General features: G+C 41.7%; 2 protein-coding genes across 6 annotated transcripts; one reads left to right on the top strand and one right to left on the bottom strand.

The window, feature by feature from the left end:
- Positions 1 to 408: 408 nt before the first annotated feature.
- On the top strand, positions 409 to 7,229 carry LOC105419685 (pleckstrin homology domain-containing family N member 1). Of its 2 annotated transcripts, none has more exons than XM_011621360.2 (11): positions 409 to 870; positions 2,400 to 2,532; positions 3,006 to 3,152; positions 3,363 to 3,449; positions 5,106 to 5,193; positions 5,273 to 5,409; positions 5,474 to 5,620; positions 5,995 to 6,081; positions 6,175 to 6,250; positions 6,364 to 6,440; positions 6,905 to 7,229. In XM_011621360.2, exons 1-11 carry the CDS (start codon positions 776 to 778, stop codon positions 6,926 to 6,928), a joined length of 1,098 nt encoding a protein of 365 aa, XP_011619662.2. In that variant the 5' UTR covers positions 409 to 775; the 3' UTR covers positions 6,929 to 7,229. The 2 variants fall into 2 exon arrangements, with proteins under 2 accessions (XP_011619662.2, XP_011619657.2); XM_011621355.2 differs by having other exon boundaries at positions 420 to 870; positions 6,901 to 7,229.
- arhgef19 (Rho guanine nucleotide exchange factor (GEF) 19) lies at positions 7,227 to 23,165 on the bottom strand. Of its 4 annotated transcripts, none has more exons than XM_011621367.2 (16): positions 22,828 to 23,165; positions 13,012 to 13,718; positions 12,437 to 12,922; positions 11,507 to 11,636; positions 11,348 to 11,433; positions 11,002 to 11,258; positions 10,757 to 10,917; positions 10,512 to 10,664; positions 9,845 to 9,974; positions 9,640 to 9,714; positions 9,453 to 9,542; positions 9,230 to 9,384; positions 8,651 to 8,809; positions 8,486 to 8,565; positions 8,284 to 8,388; positions 7,227 to 8,188 (listed from the first exon to the last, which is right to left on the bottom strand). In XM_011621367.2, exons 2-16 carry the CDS (start codon positions 13,691 to 13,693, stop codon positions 8,034 to 8,036), a joined length of 2,904 nt encoding a protein of 967 aa, XP_011619669.1. In that variant the 5' UTR covers positions 13,694 to 13,718; positions 22,828 to 23,165; the 3' UTR covers positions 7,227 to 8,033. The 4 variants fall into 4 exon arrangements, with proteins under 4 accessions (XP_011619669.1, XP_029689950.1, XP_029689949.1 ...); XM_029834090.1 differs by having other exon boundaries at positions 22,833 to 23,165; XM_029834089.1 differs by lacking the exon at positions 22,828 to 23,165 and adding an exon at positions 22,338 to 22,780.
- Between the last annotated feature and the right edge of the window lie 221 nt (positions 23,166 to 23,386).

The raw sequence follows: 23,386 nt of genomic DNA, 5'->3' as shown, positions 1-23,386 counted from the left end.
AACCTTGTAAATCACTCCTACGACACTGGATCATTAAAAGGAACACCTCAGTTTAGGGGCCAATTATCATGTTGAGACTTTATTGTGTGTGAGTGTGAGTGTGTGTGTGTTTATGTTTTATTTGATTTGTACAAATGCATCCTGTAAATTCAGATAAAACAGGCTGTGGTCTTGTTGTTCTAACAAAAATAGCTCCCAACCCCATGGAGAAGTAGAAACACTGACATGTTTCCATGCACACATCCACGACCTTAAATCCCCGTTCCCTTTGTGGGTTTGTCCACCGAACCATTTTGCATCCCAGTTTCACAACTCGTCACTGTCAGGTTGTGCATCCACATTGAGCAGCTGAGAGGTGAATCTCGAATGAATGATCATCTTCTTTGTTTTGTTTTGTCTGCTAACTTTATAGGCGTCATGCTGTGGCATTAACAGCTTCCCTGTACGCGTTCAGTGGTTAAAAACTGAGGAAGCGGCGCAGTTTTGTGCAGACTGTCTACCAAGAGGAAGGAAGAAGCAACTACGCAACAACTCGATAGATCATGGCCACTTGTATCGTTATTACTTAGAAACCTTGTTTTTGAGGTTTTCTGGAGATACACACGCATGCGGCTTACACCCCCCCCCCCCCCAATCCTCTTTTGGGCCCAACCAGCCCCCATTTTTTCCCATTATCTCTTTGGTTTTAGTGTGCCTCCCACACTGTGAGGATGAGTGTCTGCGCAGATGGTGCACTGTTTGAGGACTAGGAACTGATCCGGACCCCTCGCGTGTCATGGGATGCTGTAGTGTGACCCAGAGGCACACTGGAGTGGACGAGGTGGGACCCGATGAGATCGAGCTGCTGGAACTCTCTGGAGACAACTTGGGGTAAGACGAGAGCACAACCTGGTGCATTTGAGAAGAAAACAAAACCAACAAAATAAATTTTAAAAAAAATCTGAATCTTTCGGCTTCAGTGTAAATGAAACAAGCCGTTTGGGGGTTCTTATTTTTTGTATGTGGTTCTAGGAAAAAATCTGCTGTAAAAAGAGGAAGTGCCGACAGTCAAAAATGACCAAAAATCTGTGAAAAGAAAGCTTTTATTTTGGTTATGTTGCTCTCTTCTCTGGCTGATTGTAGACAGACAGACAGACAGACAGATTAGATAGATAGATAGATAGATAGATAGATAGATAGATAGATAGATAGATAGATAGATAGATAGATAGATAGATAGATAGATAGATAGATAGATAGATAGATAGATAGATAGATAGATAGATAGATAGATAGATGGATGGATGGATGGATGGATGGATGGATGGATGGATGGATGGATGGATGGATGGATGGATGGATGGATGGATGGATGAAGTCAGTGACGCTGCACTGATGTGATTAGCAGACCACTGTGAGACAATGCCTGTTGTTTGGATGGGGAGGTTTAATGCGATGTGAGGACAGAGCAACTCATTTAAAGTGGAGGGATTAGCAGAGGCTAATCAGTGCACTAGCTGGGCCTCCATATGTGCTTGTGTTACTGTATGTGCATGTGGACAGACATAATGTTTGCACAAGCCCAACTGTTTAACATGCTGCAGATTTGTTTTCATCTCTAGTTATCTCTGAAAACACGATCAAAAGATAGATTATAATCACAAACAATAAAGAATTTCTGAAATGTGAGGTTTTTGGTTTTCAACAGTTTTCCATTGAAATAACTTTTCTACTCAGAGTGGTTCCATACATTTGCGAGATTATAAAACAAAAGCAAATTTGCTTCAGTGTTTAATTCATGGTCGAATACACAATTTTAATGTTTGAATATATAATGTTGAGCAGTGCCAGCACTCGCCAGGGCTATTGATTTATTTCATTTTATAACAGTAAAAGGAGAACATTTATGTAATCATCAGAAACTTTTTTTGTATGTTATTCTTTTAGAAACCAGTTCTCACGTCTGTAATTGACATGGATGTTATACAATTTAACCCTAAAAGACAACAGGTGCGTTTGTCTCTATTCTGATCAATATAATCTGATTATGTCTGACTGCTGCTGGGTTGGGTGGGGTGAGTCGTCTGTCTGGGTGATGACAGTGTTGTCAGATATACAATAATTATTGGATTTGTATACGTTTTCATTATATCTAATAAAGTGACTTAAAAACCCCCAGTCTAAAACATTTTTGGCATATCCTTGCGATGTGGCATGAGCAGCGGCGCTCAAATTGGTTGTTCATTTACAGGGGCACCACAACTGGGTTAAAGGAGCCACAGGAAACAAGTGGGATGAGTCTCTGTTCCCTGTAACATGGCAAATACAGACGATCGCGCACACAGACCGGCGATGAAAGATTATGGGACTGACATGGACTTCTGATGCTGCTATTGATAACTGTGATCATCTTCATCCAGGGTGTGGAGCCTGGCAGAAACCAGGTGTCCCCAGGTGTCAGTGAGGAAGGGCAGAGAGGAGCAGCGCCCACCATTGCCACCTCCACCACCTCCACCGCCACGCTGTGCTTCAGTGAAGCATCTGGGAAAAGAGGTCATCCTGCTTGAGTGTGTGTGTGTGTGTGTGTGTGTGTGTGTGTGTGTGTGTGTGTGTGTGTGTGTGTGTGTGTGTGTGTGCGTGTGTGTGTGTGTGTGAGGGTGAGGGTGTGTGCTCAACCGTGACAAATGGAAACTTAATGGTGAACAGTAATGGCTGAATATTAGGGAAGTATGACTAAGGCATTAATTAGTACAGAAATAAATACAGCTATATATACAAAAGTTCATGCATTTTGGTCAGCAGAAATTTAAGTTGGGCTATTTATGATGACATGTATTCATTTAGATTTATTTTTAAATTTCTTTATTTATTTGTCTTTTTCTGTGATGCTTTTGCTGAACTCACAGCAAATGTTATTTTGGTCCTCAATAACGTACGACTCGACCCTTCCAGAAAAGAGCCCTACAGCCAGAGAAACAAGCTGTAAACTACTCATTTACGAAATCGTTTTCTCTTGTTGCCCTTAGGTGGTGCTGTGGGGCAGGAGCAAAGATGAGCTCCACCAAAGGATTTACTCCCAGACCCCCCCCAGGAACTGGGAGGGCCAAGCTCCACACATGTACGGAGAGATCATCCACTCCTCCCTGGTGCTGCTCTATAACAGTCACACGCAGGTAACAAGAACCCGTCTGAGTACATTAGTGCAGCATCCTGGTGCGAGACGTTCAGGTGCTAAATTCAGAATCAGACTGCAAAACATTTAATCATCGTCATCTTCTTCTTCGTCACCATCATCATCATCATCAGATAATGCATGTATACTCATAATTTAATTGTTTAGTTTTGCTAAATGATGTTGTTGTTGTTTTTGGCGTGTCCCTCAGGGATCACATGAACACTTCCTGGTGTTGTTCTCCTTCCACCTCCTCATTCTCTCCTTGGACCATTCAAAACAGGACTTCATTTATGAGGTGATTTTATGTACTTTATTTTTAAACTGACATTCGTTTAAATATAAACCCACAGCCATTCGCCTGTTCCAGTTTATGTTGCACTACCAATATTTAAAGTTATAGGGAAATGTTTTAGGTCATGATCATGATACCTTTTGCAGTTTTTTTGTCGAATACGTGGACCACTTACAGATGTTCAGGATTCTCTGAGATGGTGTCCTAGGTGTCCATGTGATGTTGCAAAGGCATATGTCAGCCCGTAAGCATCAACTTTTGGGCTGGTGCCCATAAGGATGGCAAAATGAGACTGATATGGAGCATCTGGTGTCCTTCATAACATGTCTGATGAACCACTGCCAATGGTTAACCTCAGTTAAAAGACTTTGCTGCTGTCTCTCAGGGATGACTCAACCCACTGAAACTGTTCTGTTATCCACAAACCTTTTGATGTTCTTAAAGAATCAATATCAATCATCAAAATCAAAACCAACAAAACAACTTCCTTTAAATTTCCATGGAAAGTTGACTGAGACTGATATATTGAGAAGACACACCCCTTATTTATTTTATGTATTTAAACAGTGATTACCTTCATTTCGCAGTTAAGTGTAGCATATAATTTTTAACTCTGTGTAAATTGTGTGGTTAAATAACTATTTCAGAGACTAGAATGATCCGTTGTGAAAACACTTGGATCGGCACTGGCGCCCCCTGATGGTTGTTATTAGAACAGACCATAAACGTCACCAGCCTCAATGGCTACTGTCGTGTACGGCCGCTTATTTTTTATTTATTTATTTTATATATTTTTTTATTCATTCTCATTTTCATCGAGATACGAAAAACCTTGATGTGCAAATCAATCAGAATCTGCTCAACATGTAGAACACACAGGCATCTCTACAATGTTTTCTTCAGTTTATTTTTTATATATATATCTTCTGTGACAATCAAAATTGTCTCTTGGAGCTTTGTCATTAGTCTTTATCAGTCTTGTGTTTACAGATGTCTGCAGCGTTATTTGCCATGGTTGAACTTGTGGAATTAAACCACCTTATTAAGAATTCTGTCCAAAAATCACTAGTTATTCTTGGATTTCCACTCCACTTGCTTTAGTTCACGAACTCTGTTTGAAGACAATTTTCTTTGAGAAACTTGTTTCTGTAAAAAGAGAGACAGAAAAACTGGTCAACACAGATAAAGACCAATAGGCCTACGTATAAAACCAGAGGCAAAACATTTACTTGGTATTTATTTATATATTTATTTGGTGACATTTATCTACCTTTTAATCTAAATTCAGTCAAGCAAAGAAGTCTTCCTCCTATATATTATACATTATTTACAAAATATACCTTCCTTTAGAGGAATTGAGTCAGATTCAGTCATCTCATCTGCCTGGGACATGGTAACGTGTTAATGTTGGATTCTGCCAGGACTGTTTGAGACAGTAAACAAAAGCAAAAATACAGTAAACCTGCCAACCACCACTCTGGATTAAGTGGGGATTTCTTTGTTGTTTTTTAGACATTGTTGTTTTTTATTTTAAAAAGAAGCACAGTCTTATTTTATTTAGACAGACATTTTGAGAGAATCGTTTATAAGTTTCATGTAAATAATGTAAACAGATTGGAAAGAGTCTTCACACTGAAACATGTTTTGTATTTCTCTCAGGGAATTCTGCCCTTGTCTGGACTTTCCTTCCAGCCCGTCTCCCTGGATCACAGCGTGTCACATTCCCCACACGTGTTTGAGACCAGCAGTAAGTTAAGGAGATCATCTAAGAAAAGACAATCGGATGTCAGACTCAGAGTCTCAATTTCATCGTTGTTTTCACACAGGTCCAATGATGGAGTCCAAAGTCTTCATATGTCCCAGTGCTGCAGAGTTACAGCAGTGGTTGCAACACTTGAAGGACAGAAGATACAAGTCAATGACACGGCCCATGAGCCCCTCCCAGTGTGCCCTTTCTTACCTGGTAAGGATGAAATACAAACCATTTCTACCAAAAGGAAATTTAAATAAATATATGTACATTACAGTTGCCCTGTGATGAGCACTGGAAGAGAGAAGAACTGAAGACATACTTAATGCAAGCACCCATATGGCAGTGGGAAGGGTCTCCCATACAGCACATGGGTCAACCTGGATATTTATCCATGGTCCATATCATCAATACACAGAATCAGGTGATTAATACACTCATCACTGTGATAGCTTATATCCTCTTTTGCAGCAGGCCTTATTCCTGATCTCTTATAACTAATGTAAAATTGTTTTGAATGGGGAAAATTGGCCAGTGTTCTAAAGAGGAAACAAAATAGTCATTGGTGATATCAAATTATGCAGTGTTTGTACATCAATAACTGCGATACAATCTAATTTGACAGGCAATGCAAGTCTGTAATCGCATTCCAGACAGAATAGAATATACTGCCAGATATATAGCTGCCCTGAGGTTCTGAAGCACATGAACCATGTTCCCAGTCCATAGATGTGGAGTAAGGATGTCAGAACCAGAGACCTCTTTTTACTGAAGATCTTAAATTAATTGCTTTCGCAGGGACTCCAGGAGAGACTGATGGTCCTCTTCCCTCATGACGTGCTGCTCCTGTCAATCGACAGCAAGGTTCTCAACATAAGATACGAGGTTTTGTAAAATAACTATGTTGCAAGCCTTCATTATCGTTACACTGCATCTGATTAAACAGCAGCTAATGTGGGCATTTTTCCTCTGCAACAGGGCAGATTGCCCCGTCACAGCATCAAAGCGGTGGAGAGGTCAGCACTGCCTGGCAAGATGGAGTTTGAGCTCATAGGTACACAATAAAGAGACCTACAATCAAGTTACATGTGGTTATAAATGCAGACTTCTATGTATATTCACCAAATGTTGCTGCTAAGCTAAAATCTTTTGTCTACTACTTCCTAGGTGAACTGGTGGAGCCACTGTTGATATCCTGTGCACACCAGGAGGATTACTGGAGCTGGATCTTTCAACTACAACAGGTTAAATGTGCAGTTCGAGAGTGGCTTTCATCTCGTTTTTATAATTAACAAACATTAATATGTTATATATTTTACCACATTATTGTGTAGTTTTGATAGATTAAAAGAGATGATATTGAGCCTTCTTCAGGAATTATAACTAAAGATGTGAACTTTTCAGAGATCAAAACTAGTCACATCGAAAGTGACTCAATATTTTGACTTAAATAGTACAAATTATGACCTTTAGATTGTCACTGCAGGTCGTTCCTTCATTTTATGGGCTCACTTTGCCTCATACATTTGCACATTTGATCAGGATCTGATCAAAGGTGCACTGGTTTATTTATGCCTTTCTCGAGTATGATAAAACGCTATCTAATCAAGTTTGGGTTGCAAAGAAATGTGCCCGCGTATTGTAAGTAACGTGAGACGCTTCAACTCTGAAGTTTTGCAACAACATCTTTTGTTTTATCCGCAGCCAGATCGAAACAGCCACGTTACTGTGAGTCACGCTGCACCTCCACTCGTGCCAAAGCTGCAGCGGAGCAAGAAAGAGTCCCAGGAACCGATAATACTGTAAGAACTGACCAATGTGACCTTAATGGACGCTGCTAATGAGACAGGAAAAGCCTGAAGATTTACTGTAATCCACCCAAAATGTGGGAATGGACAGAGAGGATATTTTTCATAGGAGGCACAATTGAGTTTAGGGATCCATCTGAGAAATCAGGAGAGAAAATGTGTGAAAAAGAATACTGTAGATTTAATCTCAACCCTGTTTGACACAATAAACTCAAAGCATTCACTCACTCTCTTTATTTCAATGGTTAAACATTTGCAGTAGTCGGCACAGTGGTGGGAAATATCCAGTGGATTCAGATATTTGTAATGACTGTGGTATGAGGAAAAGTTAAAGTTTGTGAAATTCTTGTTGCATAAATTACAGACTTAGATGTAAATAAAAAATTTTCTACTCTTTATACAAGAAGCATCTACAATACAGCACATTTACATCCAAATCTCCTTAAAGAAGAACCAGCTAGAGGAGTATAAATACACATGCTGCAACTGCAAACATTTAATTTACAACTAACAAAAGGGGGGGATTTATATTAGTTGAACCCGAGTCCAGTTTTTAACGGGCAACGGGATTGATGTTTAATGTCAAATCTTATTTTCAAGGGAAGAGTCGGCAGACATGAAACAATCTGCACGACGTGTGTGTGGGTGTGCACTTTCATGGTGGTGTACAGGAAAAAACAAATCAGGCTTCTGGAAAAACAGGGAATTCTTACAAGCCAGAGGGATCAGCTCATTGCTTCGGTGCATTTAAGGGTTGAGTCAAAATATGAACAAGGGAAATCTTTTAATCAGCCAGGTTTTGCCAGAGAGATGTGCTTTGGTAGTAGAGCCTGTGACAGAAGGATTTGAAGCAGAATTGTGGAAATCTAAAGGAGCTTTTAGGAAGACTAACAAAGCATTTTATTATTCAACTGAGACTGTGAAACTGCTGAATATTAATGTGATGTTCTAATTTCCTAAAAGTATTTACAGCCAGTGTGTGAGTAGCCTTTAAATGTAAGTCCAACGCTGAAACAAGGGAAACAGTGTTCAGTTATCCCCCTTCAGTTTCTGTGTGACACATTTGATGCGGATGTTTTCACGAAGGTTGCGGAGGCGTGCACTGCGACTTGTGATTTCCTCCACGTAGGTTTTGGGGAACCAGCCCCGCTCCCCGTCTGATAATCGAATGCCTTCCACCCAGCCTGGAGGAAAAAACAGCAGCCATTATGTTCAAACCGCTTATGCTCAAAGAGTAAATGCTGAAGGGGATACAGTTCCTAGCAAAAATGTATCTCACCGTCGCTCGTGATGGTCTTCGCGTGAAGAATCTCGGCCTTCTCCAGTGTCAACTCGTCGTGCTCCTGGGCCTTATAACTCTTGATGCACTGCACCTGGGAAATATCTATCCATTCAAGACAAAAGCTGATGAATGACAGTGCTCAAAGGATTGTGACGACTCAGCAAAAAACAATAACAACCCAAAAAAACAGTCGACTGACCCACATTCTCGCTGGCTTGCTCAATGTCTTCAAGTGGATCAGATGGAAACATGGCCGTGATCCACCGCTGCTTCCCGCTTCTGGTTAGAGACAAAAACTGCAGTTAGATCTTCTTCTGTTTGCGGAACAACTGGTTCAACACTCCGGCGATGACTGATTGCTCACTCTGTGTTTGATTTGAGCAGGATCTGGTGCTTTAGCTGTGGGCCTTCACACAGCTGCAGGTGGAAGATAAAGCCTGAGATGCCCTGAAACGTCTGGCTGAGATCCTTCACTTTCAGCTCTCCAATCTTTGCGTGTACAAACACCATGAACTTCCATGTGCTGTACAAAATAAATCAAAAAGTCCATAGTTTCAGCTTATTAAACACCAAATCTCCACTGTATAGAATGAGGTCATAGTTCTACCACAATACATTTGTTATGTGTTAACTTCATGGAAAAATAAATGTAATAATGTAACTGTTTCTACTTGAAAGCCAAAGTTTAAACCACCACATCTCTAAAATCTAAATTTATTGATAAAATACATTGGGGAAAACAAAATCATTAAAGCAAGGAAATGAACCAAGGAAGGTCATGCTTGCTACATTGTTGGCTGATATAAAACAGATACTCAGCTGCAAGATTTATAGCCCAATGGAATTATGGTTTGGTGATTTAAATCAAAACGTAAATGTAAACCCAACTGTAGTGTACTTTACTTTACTGGCTGGTGGAAATGAAACATTTTTTTTCACTCACTCCTTTCTCCTGGACAGCAGGAGGGAGTCATTGAACAGGTGGAGGTACACAGGTTTGGTTGGGAACTTGAACTTTGAGCCAGAAATGTTTGTGTCCACTTCCAGGAGCTCACCGTGCTTCACCAGCCATCTGGACTGAGAGATCAGAGGGAATATCTGCAAAGAAGAAGCCGTGTTAAAAACACTCCTCAGCCATCACCATTGTGGAAAAAGACATCGCTCACTTTTCCTTCAAAATGGATTTTCTTATTGAGGTGAATTAGTTCCTCCATCCTCTTCATTGACTGCACACTGGAGTTACACTCTTTGATGATCTAAGGAGACATGTGCCAACGCCGTTATTACTGTTGTTCCTCACCAGTGGTAATACTCACACACTAACTGGTTGTTATTACTGATGATAATCACCACCTTTTTTAGCTCATTGAAAGCCTTTGTGGCAGTATCCTCATCCCTGGATCCTGGATTGGTCCTTTTTAGGATATTCTGAAAAATATGCCACAGCACTAAAAAATAACCCGGTGCATACAGTTGGTTTCACATTATAACATTTACAGTCGTAGGTAATTGACTTAAAAATGCTAAAGTGAATCCCGCCGTGATTTTCGTTGTGTACCTCCACAAGCATTTTAAGGCGTGTGATCCTCTGAAAGGGCAGGATGAGGAAAGAGGTCAGGGGCAATCGTTGGCAGATGGGGTCTTCCTCCAGACGAGCCAAAACGCTGTGGAAACGAGGATTCTCCTGCCTGAAAAGGCAAGTAATTGCAACTTAAAAATGACTTACAGCAAAAGTGGGTGGAAATTCCAGCAGGAGAAAAGATCTCTAGATTAACTACTTGCAAGTTATGTCTTGCAGGTGTAAAATAACACCTGAACACTCTCTAGGCAAATTACGGACATCAAGTCCAAACTAATCGAACATAACACACTCCATTCATAATTGTGGACAGAAAGTCAGTAACTGACAAGCACCTGGGAATGGAATGTAACCTGCTCCTTCAAACAAGAATTTACAGCCTTCAATCATTATATTGATATAACTGACAATATTGACATTAAGATTTCACTTCTGTCCTAATATATTTTTTTATCAAAATATGTTATTTGTATATGAAAATTCAAAAAATAATATGCAGAATGTTTTTCTTGCTAGAAATAAGAACAATATGAAAAATTTGTTAAACTAAAAAAAACTAAAAAAATTGGATGAACAAATGCGCTCGCAAATCGTGGCATATATCTGTGACAGAGAATTCATTAAATATTCAGTGAATGTAACTCACAGCAAACGCTGGTATGTCTGTTCCTGGTAAGCTTGGTTGGTTACATATGGTAAATAAACCTTTCGCAGAGCTGGACAGTGATGTAAGACAATGTCGCACACGTCAAATCGGAGAATGTCCTTCTCCAACCTGTGCTCCAGGTCCTGGAGAAATCTAAAAGCAGAAGATAAGTAGAGACAAACCGAGAAGGGCACTTTAAAACTATTAGAGGGATATATGGGCGTGTCATCAGCATATTGCTTCACCTCTCACTGACGTCTTTGACCTCAGGGAGCTTAGAGAAGAGCCAATGCTTGTCCTGAGTTCCAAGACATTCTGCCAGTTCTTGAGACAGCATAAAGTGGTCCACTGCAATTGTCAAACTACGAATGTAGGATGCCTCGGAAGTCACCAGCTCAAACTTTGCCTAAGACAGAATGACACGATGTCAGCCAGCCTTGTACAGGACAGCACATATCAACAGGTGCTGTATCGAAAACTCCAACAGCACCTCCTGTAATTTCCTCTCTTCATTGCTGAAGTTGTCCAGCTGGCCACTGCTTCGAACATCAGGGATGTCCTGCCACAGAGCAAAAGCAGAGCCCCGTGATGAGCGAAAGGAGCTAGATGGGGACAGATTGGATGGAGACGGGGTCCCATCTGACCCATCCTCCCTCAGCCCTTCCTCCTCCTGGCCTTGTTCTTTTCCTTGCTGCCTCTGGATCTCCCTGTTGATGGCAACGTCGCTGTATTCCTGATACAAGATTGCTGCAGGAAAGGGAATATAATGGAATGTTAAACAGGAAACATGGCAAAGTGTCTCTTTAGAATTGGGTCAACAAATCAAAGAAACTTACAACTTGGTAAAAAGCGTGATAAGCGATTCGAATTAGAAACAGTTGGAAGGATGCTTAAGTCCTCCTCGATGGATTTTTTTCTCATTCTGTAACGAAAGCATGAAGTTCATAAATATTTGCACTTTAGTATTTGCAGTTAATGGCAGGGGGCATATTTACGTGAGTTTGGTGCTCCGTCGATGCACGCTGTTGTCACAGCCCGTCAGCAAAGTGGGTGTGGGTCCTATAGGACTGTGGGGGGCGCTGTCAAAGGAGCCTCCTGAACTGGGGTGCTTGGAGTTGTGTTTAACTAAGAGGATCAACATTAAAAAAAAAAACAGTGTTACTGAAAATTTAGCAAGGTAAAGACTTCTTTTTTACTTTTAAAAAACTAATTTTAAAAAACAGAAAACATATGTTAGAACTAAAAATCCTGTCGCGCCAGTGCAACGTATTGAGGTGTTACATGAAGAAAGACCTTTGAGAAGAACAGAAAAGTGGTTTAATGAATGGCATTGTGTTATTATTTTATTTATAACATTTTGAAATCTGCCCAACCAAGAATGTGAAAATGTTGTAATGCCCCGAGGGATTGCGGCGCTAATCGACAAAATGCTACTAAATAAATCTCTTGTACTTTGGTAAATCCTGTTTCTCTTCTTTTTTTTTCATATTTTTGTTTACATAGTTCAAATGCATCTTTGGTGTCATTAGAGCAGGTTAGTAATAACTTTATCAGGAGGTGTTCAAGAAACATGGGAGGCCCAGGTTATCTTATCCTCAGCAAACCTTTACACCTCATCTGAGAGGACCTGAAGGCGCTACATTGATATCAGCTGCTGGATGTGGATAGAAACTCCCACAGTTCAAATTCACATGTTATATTCATATTTAACAATAGAATGAAGAAGTTTGTTTTTCAGGAAAAAAATTAATTCAATTAAATGCACATACAGGAGCTCAGCAATGCATGAACTCTCCTTTTACCATCCATCCATCCATCCATCCATCCATTTTCTACCCCTTCTCCCGTAATGGGGATGGGGCAACTGGCCGAGCCACTGACAGAGAGGAATGTCATGCACAATGTCAGTATTGTTGTGTACTTACGCTCCAAGTTGGGACCAACACTGTTGGACACCTGCCTGTCCCGGGAGGCTACACGGGCAGACAGTGACTTTCCTAGTTTCAAGGTGAAGGAATTCTTTCTTTGAGAGAGCTGCAGCCTTGATATCAGTTCAGAAGCTGAGAAGCGCCGTCGCTCGTGGTCTCCCTGGCGATTCCGTGAGGAGAAGGTTTCTCCTGTTGTAGAGGTATCCACAATGTCAGTGCCTTCCACCTCATCCAGTACTGAGTCCTCAATGATCTGAAGTGGTTCGGCAGGTGGATCAAAAGCATCATTGTGGCTATTTGGGAGATCTGGAGCATAGTCTGAAAATGAGGGGCTTGAAATGTCCTCCAGGGTGGACAATCCATTAAGGTCCTCCTCCAGGAAAGAAGCAAAAGGTCCTGGGAAAATATAATCAGCTTCCACGTTTGGACTACACTGAGAGTTGTCACTCAGGCTTTCTGAGGAGTAAACCTGGATCTTTCGCCCTGAAAGAAACAAAAAAACGAAACAACCCACTTTAATTAGATTAAAGAGAATCATGATAATATTTTATTTTTGTTTGAATTGCACTCACGGATAGACTTCTCTTTCAGTGATCCCTGGGAAGCCCTTCTCTGAGGCTGGTAGGACTCTAGACCCTGAAACCCAGGACATTCAGGTGAGGATGAGGAGCAAGGAAACTGAGATTCCCAGGAGTCTCTGTCTGTGTGCAGAGAGGACAAAGGGAGGGACAGAGGGAGGCTAAGAGCTGCGTGGAGAGGACGACACACTGTTGTAACAGCATGAGGTTTTTCTGTCTTTTCTGGCACAGGAGTCCCGATTCCAGTGTTGCATTCAAGGTCTCCGTCTTCCAGAGATGCATGTGAGTTTAAACTCAAGGTTGATTCATGCTTGTTTGTCCTGTGGCAGTCATTCAGATACATGTCATTCAGCTCATTCAGTGTAAAACCATTCAGGGCCAGCGAGGTTGCTGCACATCGCCTGTCTGGACTGGAAGACCTTGGACAGCCGACACCATTTAGTTTAGGAGTTCCTGGTGGCTGAAGTTCAATAAAAGCCAATGTTTCCTGCTGGCATACAGCAATGTGATTGTGGTGGCAGGGGTGGAGGAAAGGCCGGCTCTCCTGAGGCTCACTCAGATCCTGCGACTCTGCAGAGCCCGGGATCCACATGCTGGGATGTTCGCCTCTGCAGCAAAAAGAGTAAAGGTGGGGCTGGAAATCAGGAAATGTCGAGAATCCATAACCGGGGAGCATGGTTGAGCAAACACAGACGGAGGAGCTGCAAAAGCAAACACAGAAAAGGACTTGATGTAAAAGGTGTCGTTGTACACTGTCGCGAGTAACTCACGCCAATAGAGCCGAAGGATGTTTTAGATTTTCAGAGGTCACATATTTCAGTATAGTTCCAGAACATGGTGAACAGCTGATACAATATAATTTATGGATAACAACAATACTTGGAAATAATAACTTGGAAATCTTGATGTCGCCATATTTACTCTCTCATTTGTGTCATTTCTTGAAATTTGCTTGCTGCTCACTTACAACAGTTTGCTTACCCAAGAGGCGTCCAAACCAGTACAAACACCACCCTCAAGGAACTTTTTCTGTACTTTCTTGCACCTGGCTTAAAGATTTGTATCGGGGGGTAGATTGTATTTCACGAGTGGATGACAACTTCCAAGACAGTGTGTTACAGCAAGTTTTTGCACCATTTGTCTGCAGCTGGAATCTTCTTTGTGGCTTTATCTGAGTAATAACCACATCATCTTTGTTCACCATTGCCACATATAAAGGTAATTTAGGTACAGATGTTTTCTGCTAGCATGAACTTTGCCAACAGCTACTTTTGCATGCAAATAAGGTAGCAGCTATTATAAGTGGAGTTTGTTTTTATGCACATGGCCACTAGATACTGCCTAAGGTTGTAATTAGCAGATTAGCTTTTACAAACAACCTATGGAATTAAAAAACCATTAAGAAAAATATTCCCCCAAGGTGCCTTTTACATAAACAACTTCAGCGTTTCAGAGTTAAACTACACATGCTGGGCATGATGGACCTTGAACCTAATGATGTGAAGGATGGTACAATTCCACACTTCCCTCTATGCATCCTGGATACACACACACACACACACACACACACACTAAAGTGGTAGTGTGTCTCTTGAGCTGTGTCTTCCTGTAATAATTAAAGACCTCCCCACACACAGCATTCATTCCCTGTACTTAACATCTTTACACACAAAGACACACACACACACACACACACACGCAGGATACCACAAGAGTGAGCACAACATTAACACTCTCACCTTCCATCTGAGACTCTTGTGTACCCTTTAACCAGCGTCGCCTGGTAGACACTTCAGATTGAATATTTACAGTGGGTGTCTGTTTTAAATTCAGCAGCAAGTCATAAAGTTTACTTTCCTGACACACAAATTTATACCCTCCTGCTTCCTGAACAAGTAATCCACTTTAACACCAGGTAACACCTACACTGATGTCCAACAAAACAGGCACATGCAGTGGTAATTTCATGTTCAATGTATATGCATGAAAATGTCTTCAATTCTTATTTCCTATTTAATAGTCTCTTTGTTCTGTCTACAAATAAATTGGTGCAGAGTTATGCAGAGTCATCATACATATTTTTCTCTGTTTGCAGGGCCTTTATGCCATCTGTTTTGATTTTGGTGGTTTGGATATGTTTATGGAGGAGTGATAGAGTTAGTCGACTCAACATCTGTCTGGAGCACCTTTCTTTGCAATATGGACCACTTTAAGGGTCTAATTATGCAAAACCCATCACATGGTTGTTAAATGAGAATGTCCTCTCGTTAGACAACCTATACTATGCTTTTATCATGGTGACAACCCTCATTGACATGTCTTCTAAAGCCCCTTCCATATGTTTAACGTAGAGTTCCAACCTTCACCTCAAACACACCTCTTTATTTCACCCCACTGTACTTTGTCCTGTCCAAAACACTCACACACACAAAGATATAAGTGTATTATAACAATAATTCATAAAGATAGGATCTCGTCTTCAGTTTACCTCTAATCATCGTAGAAAGCTCGTCATAAATCAAACCTTTGTGAGAACAAAAATAAAATCACTATCAGCACTTTCACAGACAACAGTAAAAAAAAGGGGGGATTTTCTGACATATAGGGAAAATTAGAAGCATTCCTTAGCTTTTTCAGTGTGTCATTGCCCTCGTCCCAACATGTTTGAAACATGTTGCTGCCATTATATTCACTAACATTGTTTTTGAATGGTTTTTGCAATATATGGGCTTAATAACATTTCACGGTTACCATTTTATTTATGTTTAACATTGTACGGAATAGAACAACTTTTGGTTTTGGCATTGTCAAAAGATATACAGTACATATATGCATTTCTATTCTGAAAGAATTACCAAATAACAGACACCAGATAAGTTACAGTTTCCTAACTATAGTTTACAATAATATCTGATGTACCCTGTAATTCTGATAAGCATATAGGGGTCATAAGGGAAGTTATGAAGGCATAACTTTTGTTTTCTTCTCCTGTAGGGGGAAATACCATTATCACATGAGTGTTTGTGTGTCTGCGCAATCAGAAGCTGGAAATGGAAGTTTACCCTGCTTTTCATTGAATGCACATGAGCTGTAAACTGTGAATATGAGGCTGTTGAAAAGCCACACCTGGTCTTGTAGAAACAGTAGGCCACAGCTCATTTAGTCCAGTTTATCAGCACCCAAACACACACACACACACACACACACACACACACACACACACACACACACACACACACAATGGTTACCTGTTCCCTGCTGCAGACAAAGACGGGCTTTATCAGTGTGCTCAGGCCAGGCTGCCCCATACACAGGACACCTGAGAGGTTGTGGGAACTGTGTGTACCGATCCACTCATATAGTTCAGCCACTGAACCATACATAAACACATCCGCACCAATGCAGCAATGACACCCCTTTATTGTTGGCCAGATACGTCAACTTATCCTGTCACCAACGCGCATTGATAACAATACTGCGCCTGGCCTCAGTGTGAATTGTTTTCTTGATTTCAGTACATGCTAATCCTTTTATTGTACCATTAACAAGTCATCACATGATCCTCCACAGCCATGACACCGTAAATCATCAAATTATTTCCCTGTTGTTTTGATCAAAACCCTCAAAGATTTAGAATATTAACAATGAGTCTCGCCACATTCATCAAAACATGAAAGCATCTGATTCCACATTCCTCGTGCTGACACAATTTTATCAAGCTATTAAAATTTCAATTCCAAAAACGTGTAATTTTCCTTGTCATAGCAGGGTGTTATTTGGGGCTGCTCTGGACGCTGCCTGTCTTTTGCCCTGTAATTTCGCTCTGCTGCGCTAAGACGCCATGTCTGCATACAGCCATTAATGAACGACATCCTGGCATGCCTTCAATACCAGCAGCCAAATATGCAAGATTTTTTGTTCCAATTTTTTTTGAAGGACAGGAGAATCCAGTTGTACTCGTGTCACAATCACAAAATCTCTTAATGAGACTTTAAGCCGATTATGTTTAAACAAATAGGCTAAACTAATGAAGGCCTTTGTGATCTGGGAAGGTAAAGAAACACCAACATTGTTTACCTTTGGTAAGCAAATAACCCCAAATAAGCTCCCTTTTTTTGTCAATCGCCTACAATTCAATGCAAGTGATTGACAAAGAAAGATCATGTGCCCCATTTTAACACCTGTTCCCAATTAATACTGCTTTAAAGAGCGTTTTTTTTATGTTGATGAATGATGCATGTTCTGATGTTTTTGTCTGGACATAAGCAAGAATCCACTTTGCTCTATAGTTGATAGGTCAAACAACATCACCCGACCTCACCTTACCCAAATGACAAAGTAGGGCTGAAAATGGCCTTTTGCTCTCTGTTGAGAAACATATATTCTGGCTGACAACCACTTGAGCAGCATATTTCTTTTCATTTTGTTCTTGGTCCTACAGCCACAGTAGATATTCTTGTCATGTGTATTTTAAATACAACATGGGAGAAACATGCGTCCTCTGGTCTTTATCTTTTTGGGTAGGACTTGACAGCATAATGGATTAACGCTTGGTCGTAATCTGCGGTTTTGGCTTCATTATAACCTTGATTATAAAAAAGAAAACGTTTTATTCTTACATGCATTTGCACTATATATACATGTCTCTAAAGTTCTAAACCAAACCTAGCTTTACCATATCAGTGGTGTTCAGGGGAGTCAATTGTTTAGCCTGTATTCTGTATTAATATGGTAGTTTCCAGGGACTTTTCTCCCCCATTGTTTGATAGGTTGATTAAATAAGTCAAGAAGCCCCAGGGTGTAAGTATTGAATGGTGTGAGCCCTGGAATGAACTAGTGACCTGTCAAGGTGAGTGCTTGCCTTTCACCCAGTGACCCTGCTGGAATATCTCCATTGACCCTGATCAGGGATGCAGCTGTTAACAGAATAGGCATGAATGCATCACAGTTACATCTGTTCCGCTTTACCCCTTTTAAATATATGCAACTGAATCTGAAAATGGGCATAAATTATAAATCCTATTGTTACGTTCATTTCTCTCTAAAATCATTGAGGAAACGAAAAGAATGTTTTGGTTTTTGATCTCGTGTTGCCAACGCCACGGTGACACAAATGATGATAAGATATTTTCACTTGTTTTGTTCGAGGAGATATCTCACGGACTCTAAATCGGAGTCTTTTGTCGTGTGTGTAGCCACAAATTAAGCACCGCAGCAAAAAGAGAGCAGACTATTTCAATCAACGCCAGCCCCTCCCAGCCCCCCGAAATGGTGAGGGGGTTTGGTGTGTTTTGCCAGACAGACTGGAGTGTCCTCACGGTGTGGTGTGAGCAGCTCGTGTGTGAGTGCGAGATTGCGGTTTAACTCGGTCGCATCAGCCCACTAATTGCCAAGCAGTAAACTAAAGACGGCGGAGACAAGACATGACATCATTCAGCGTCACTTTGAGGAAACCCGGCCTCCAAAAAACATTTTCTGTCGATGCTGTCAAAGGGCCAAACCCATTTTCATCTTTTATTCCGGAGTCGCAAAGTTAAAACAACGTCTCATGGAATGTACTCATAACACCAAGCTCGTGGTGTTTGTATTAAAGTCTAATTGTAGTCTGAAATGGAGGGTAAATAAATCAAACACAAACCTCAAATATTCGCCATGTTTTTGCAGACGTGTGTTCATGTTCTATACAATTTGCTGATTATGAAGTGTTGAAAACTGCTGCCCTGTATAGGGGAGTAGGTTTCCACCGGCGATGTTTAATGGACGAGCGCCGCATGGACTTGCACTCTGTTTTGCCTACAGTAAAATAACTGTAGACGTAAAGCAACTTACCATTTCACTTAATCCAAACAACGTTCCCTGTTAGTTAGTGAGTGAGCACAGAGGTCAGAGAGACGCTCCAAGTTGAAGATTTTGGGTCAGACAGGTGAATGCTGCGAGAATGTTTCAACAAATTTGGGTCAGTCCATTTTTCAGCCTGTGTTCTTTCTCCCACTGAGACAGGTGAGAGCCCCACAGGCTAGAGAGGAGATAGTCATATTTGGGTGGTGGTGGGGGCTGGGGGTTACCCAAATGTTTATACCCTTCTCTACAGCTCTGGGCAAAGTACTCAGACGTTTCCAAGATGCATACTGAGATGTTGCACGCTTGAGTGCACAATAGAGATGCTTTGATTGAGGGCGACAAGTTGCAGCGGCCTTCCCTGACCTTGCCTCCCCTAGTGGGATTCCCGCTAGCAGACACTGGCAAACAGCAATCTTCCGTTTAAAAGCCTGGAAAAAATGGGGACCATCTCACACGTAAACGCCAAACTTTCGGACCTTTAACCTCCCCTCCTCCACCAAACTCTTGCTCCAATTTTGCCACCATAACAACTGCGCTCAGGGCTGAGCAGACCTGCCAGTAGAGGAGCGGAGCACATAGAAGCTATTGACAAACTTAAGGAAGTAATTGCCGTTAATTACTGTTGGCATGAGCCTCAAAAACCGGCTTGTGTTTGTAAAGCACGAATCACGCAGTAAATCCAGAAAATCTCATAATCAGCACCTTTTAAACTGATGATGATTATCACATCTGCAGGGATTAAGAGTTAAAGTGTATTTTTATGAATAGAATTCAATGCAAGATAAAAGCATTCCTTTTTTGAGGGTATGTTTGGTGTAAGGTCACCATTTTTTCCCCCCATTAACGTTTCATTTGCCTTTTCTTTAAAAGATACCTTTCCTCACTGCACCAGATTCCACCAGAAGCAGACAGTGTGATCTGACTTAAAAAAAAAAGACTTGAAAAAACCTCTTTTCTGTTTTCTGCTGTAAGATCCATGTATAGTAGCTGAAAATCCCCATCACAATATTCTAGGTCCCAGGGTGAAATCCTCAGACAGGCACACCAAATTCCAAAGATGTTTAGTTTACAGTGATGTGGAACAGATAAAAATCAGGCCAGGACTGAGCCTGGACCGAGCACATTATGGGATATTCTGCTTAACAAACAGCCTGTACTGGAAAAAGCCAGTTTCTATATTTTTCTTCTGGAAAGAAAGCCAAGAATTGACTTCTGTTTTTTGAGTCCGACATATCGTCATACTTTATGATGTGTAGCTTCATAGTATTTCTATCAGCCTGTTCTACTTCCAACCTACTGTTGCAAACAGGCCTTAAACAATATAAAAAATACATCCCTATTCTTATACATCTTCTAAAATGCTCATTACCCAGTTGATTCTGCCTTGTGATCAGTATTTTCATTTTTAATCTTCAATGTTGGACTATTATAGCACAGGTCCAACTAACATGCCCCTGACCTTTGACCTAAGAACCAAATAGAAACTAAACTATGACACAGCTTGTTCAAGGGTGCATTATTTTACTTATATTAGTGTTTCACTGCTGCTTGCCAACATTGTTTTTTACTCGTCTGGCTTCTGAGGTTGGTCACCAATAACTGGCAGTTACAGCGTGATATGAAGGGTTGAGGTTTAGAAAAGTGTCAACCGGACCAGCGAGACCTACTTCATAACAAATGACCAATGTGCCTCTTGCGTTAATCTGCTCTCTCATGCTTTCTTAATCTCTGTGTTTGTTTCTCACGTTTCTGCTGCGACTTTCTCCCAGCGGAGCTCCAGCAGATTCCCCTCATCCTGTGTCTGTTTGCTTTACTGTCTGGACAGGTATGGACAAGCCACGCACCAGGCTGCCTCTTGTTTTTGAAAGGCAATAGGGGAAAAAACAAGAAAAAACAAATCTGGAGGACAACTTTGACGGAGCTGACCATCCAGAATACCATTGAAACCGTGATGTAAAACCACGGCCTGACAACCAGCAGCAGTGTAGGCGATATGACGCAAAATGGAATCAAGCTTAGAACCATGACTAGGTAACACCTGCTGTGTGTGTGTGTGTGTGGGGAAGGGGGGGGGGGGGGTCCGTCTATAACCCAAATGAAAACAACAATATTAGAGACAGCAAGAAACATCTTCTTAACCAAAAACACACCGACTGCATCGCTACAAATGCAAACCACACCGCGCAGGATTGGCCATCGGGAACTAACCTGCAGGCTATAATGTCTGACATCTGTGCATCCACTCAGCAGTTTTAAGCTTTGTGTGCGAGCCAAATTCTCACAACGCCAACTAATAAAACTGCACTTGTGCGTGAAGTGCATTGTGAATGCTTCCACGGACCCAGAGAAATCCTTGAGAAATATTTTATACATCAAAGCCAGTGGAATACTTTATCAAGTTTTACTGTGCGGGTAAAATCTGGGTTTAAAGAAAAAGTTTGTGCCCATTAAATGACGAAGCTGACCCAGCTACCCATATTCAGGAGGAACAGCTGTTATTATGGGCCATTAAGGCTGCCGCTATTTAGGCCACGAGCCAAAAATGCAAGGAAAGTGACGTGATCTCAAGATCCTTTCAGTCAATGTTAATGATTTAACCAGGTCAGCGATACTGGGTTGGCTCTGGTCACTGTCGCTGGAATGCATGAGGAGGGAGGTGAGGAGGACGGGGGCAGACGAGGCATGTAAGGTGTGGCGTCCTGGATCGTGCACGCTTCCACAAACACATGCTCAGACTCCTACTGTCTGTGTGGCAGGTGATGGTGCAGGTGCTCACCAGACATGGGGGGGAACAGGGGAGAGAGAGAGGAGGGAGGGGGCGAAGAGCAGGGTGTGAAAGGAGTAATTAATCTGTGCTATGCGCTTGCACGCAGAGGATTTTAAATGCAAACGTGCACGTGACCCATGCACCGTTCTGATGTCAACAGTCGGCCATCACACTGGGGGAGTTCCAGCGTGCAATAAAATGTCGTAAAATGGTTCAAAGTCCTAATTCATGCGATTGCACTGGCTGGTGTGCAGGTGCATTTAGGGCAACGCAAAGTAACAAACTTAGGTTTGATATTAATCTGTGCCCCAGACACATATGTAAATTCTCTGTCTCTCTCTCTCTCTCTTTCACAAACACACACACACACACATGCACACACACACAGCACCGACAGCAGAGAACTTCACATGACAATACAGTTAGTCATTAAAACAGAGACAGACAAGTCTCACTTTGAGTGTGAAAGAGACCGAGGAAAGAAATCTGCAAGGAATATTTATACGTGACAGGAAGCTGCTTCCATGGAATGAAATAATTGGATTTGTTATTTGGCAAATTAGATTTAAGAAACTTGCCCTCATGATCTGCCTGAAACTCTGAAAGTTTTTGAGAGCAGCAAAAATGCCCCAAAGGAGCAGAGAGGGCCTAGTTTTGGCCGTGTACAGTTTTCAACAACCCCTAATCCAGCATACTCCGGACATGCACTTACCTGCCCTACTTTGCAACAACTCCGTGTCCCACTGTAACCATCCCGGGCTCACTCCGCTCTGCTCCGACTACACACTAAGAGCGGCTGGAAATATTTCAGGCGCGTGCTGCCGTTTCTTCCGAGAGAATGTATCTGAAAGCGTTGACCCTGGCAGCATTTACACACCCGCTTGTGCTGCTTTTTTTCTTTTCTTTCTCTCAGTTACCTGCAGCGTTCTCCCAGAGTGAAGCAAAGGAAGCATTTTCAGAACTGAGACGTGATCGCGGAGGACTTGCATGTAGTGATGTTGGTCTTGGTTTGTCACCTGATAATCAGGACATCCATATGGACACAACGTCCCTCTTTGTTTCCAGTGCCTCTGTGCTATCACAGAAATCTGCTGCACCTGACTGTATGCACACTTCATTCCAAGATGCAGAAGATAAATGGAAAGGCTTCCATCCCTTTCCAAACATTCGTGCCTGTAAAGTTTGTGTTGTCAGTATCCTACCTCACCGATGGAGCAGCCTAGTGTGCGTGCTGGACAGCCCCCGGCAGCAGTGTGCAAATCGAGGCCATCTCGGGGTCAGGCTGAGCCCCTCTGCTATCCATTGCTGCCTTCCCCTCGATTCCTTTACGCTCCCTCCTTTTTTGCTCTTTTTAGTTTCTCTTTAAAAGCAACTCCAACTTTTCAAATCTGTGCTCTTCTGTCCGGCTCTTCCCCTTGTTCTGTTTCTCCAAACGGAAAACAAAACAGTGAGAAAAAAAAGCTGCCACCACTTGTTGCACTCAGAGCTACTTACAATGCAGAGCCCCTCTCTAAGCTCCTCTCCTTTCCCCTCCCTCCTTCTTTCCCTGCTACTGTCGGGGAAGAGCTGTCTCATTTTCTCTCTTTCTCCTCCCCCTGTCTTGCCCTTCCGCTACCTCTAACTATTTAGTGTCTCATTTCAGCACCTGCTTTGAGACAGAAAATGACATGGAACTATAAAAATGTTGTAAACCGAATGGTTAAAGCATGATTTTTCACCACAGCTTGATCATTGTGTGCCCGTTGAATGGGTGAGGTGTGT

Source organism: Takifugu rubripes, chromosome 3 (genome assembly GCF_901000725.2).
Source record: "Takifugu rubripes chromosome 3, fTakRub1.2, whole genome shotgun sequence".
NCBI classification, from domain to species: Eukaryota; Metazoa; Chordata; class Actinopteri; order Tetraodontiformes; family Tetraodontidae; genus Takifugu; species Takifugu rubripes.
This window is presented reverse-complemented; position numbering and strand designations above follow the sequence as displayed.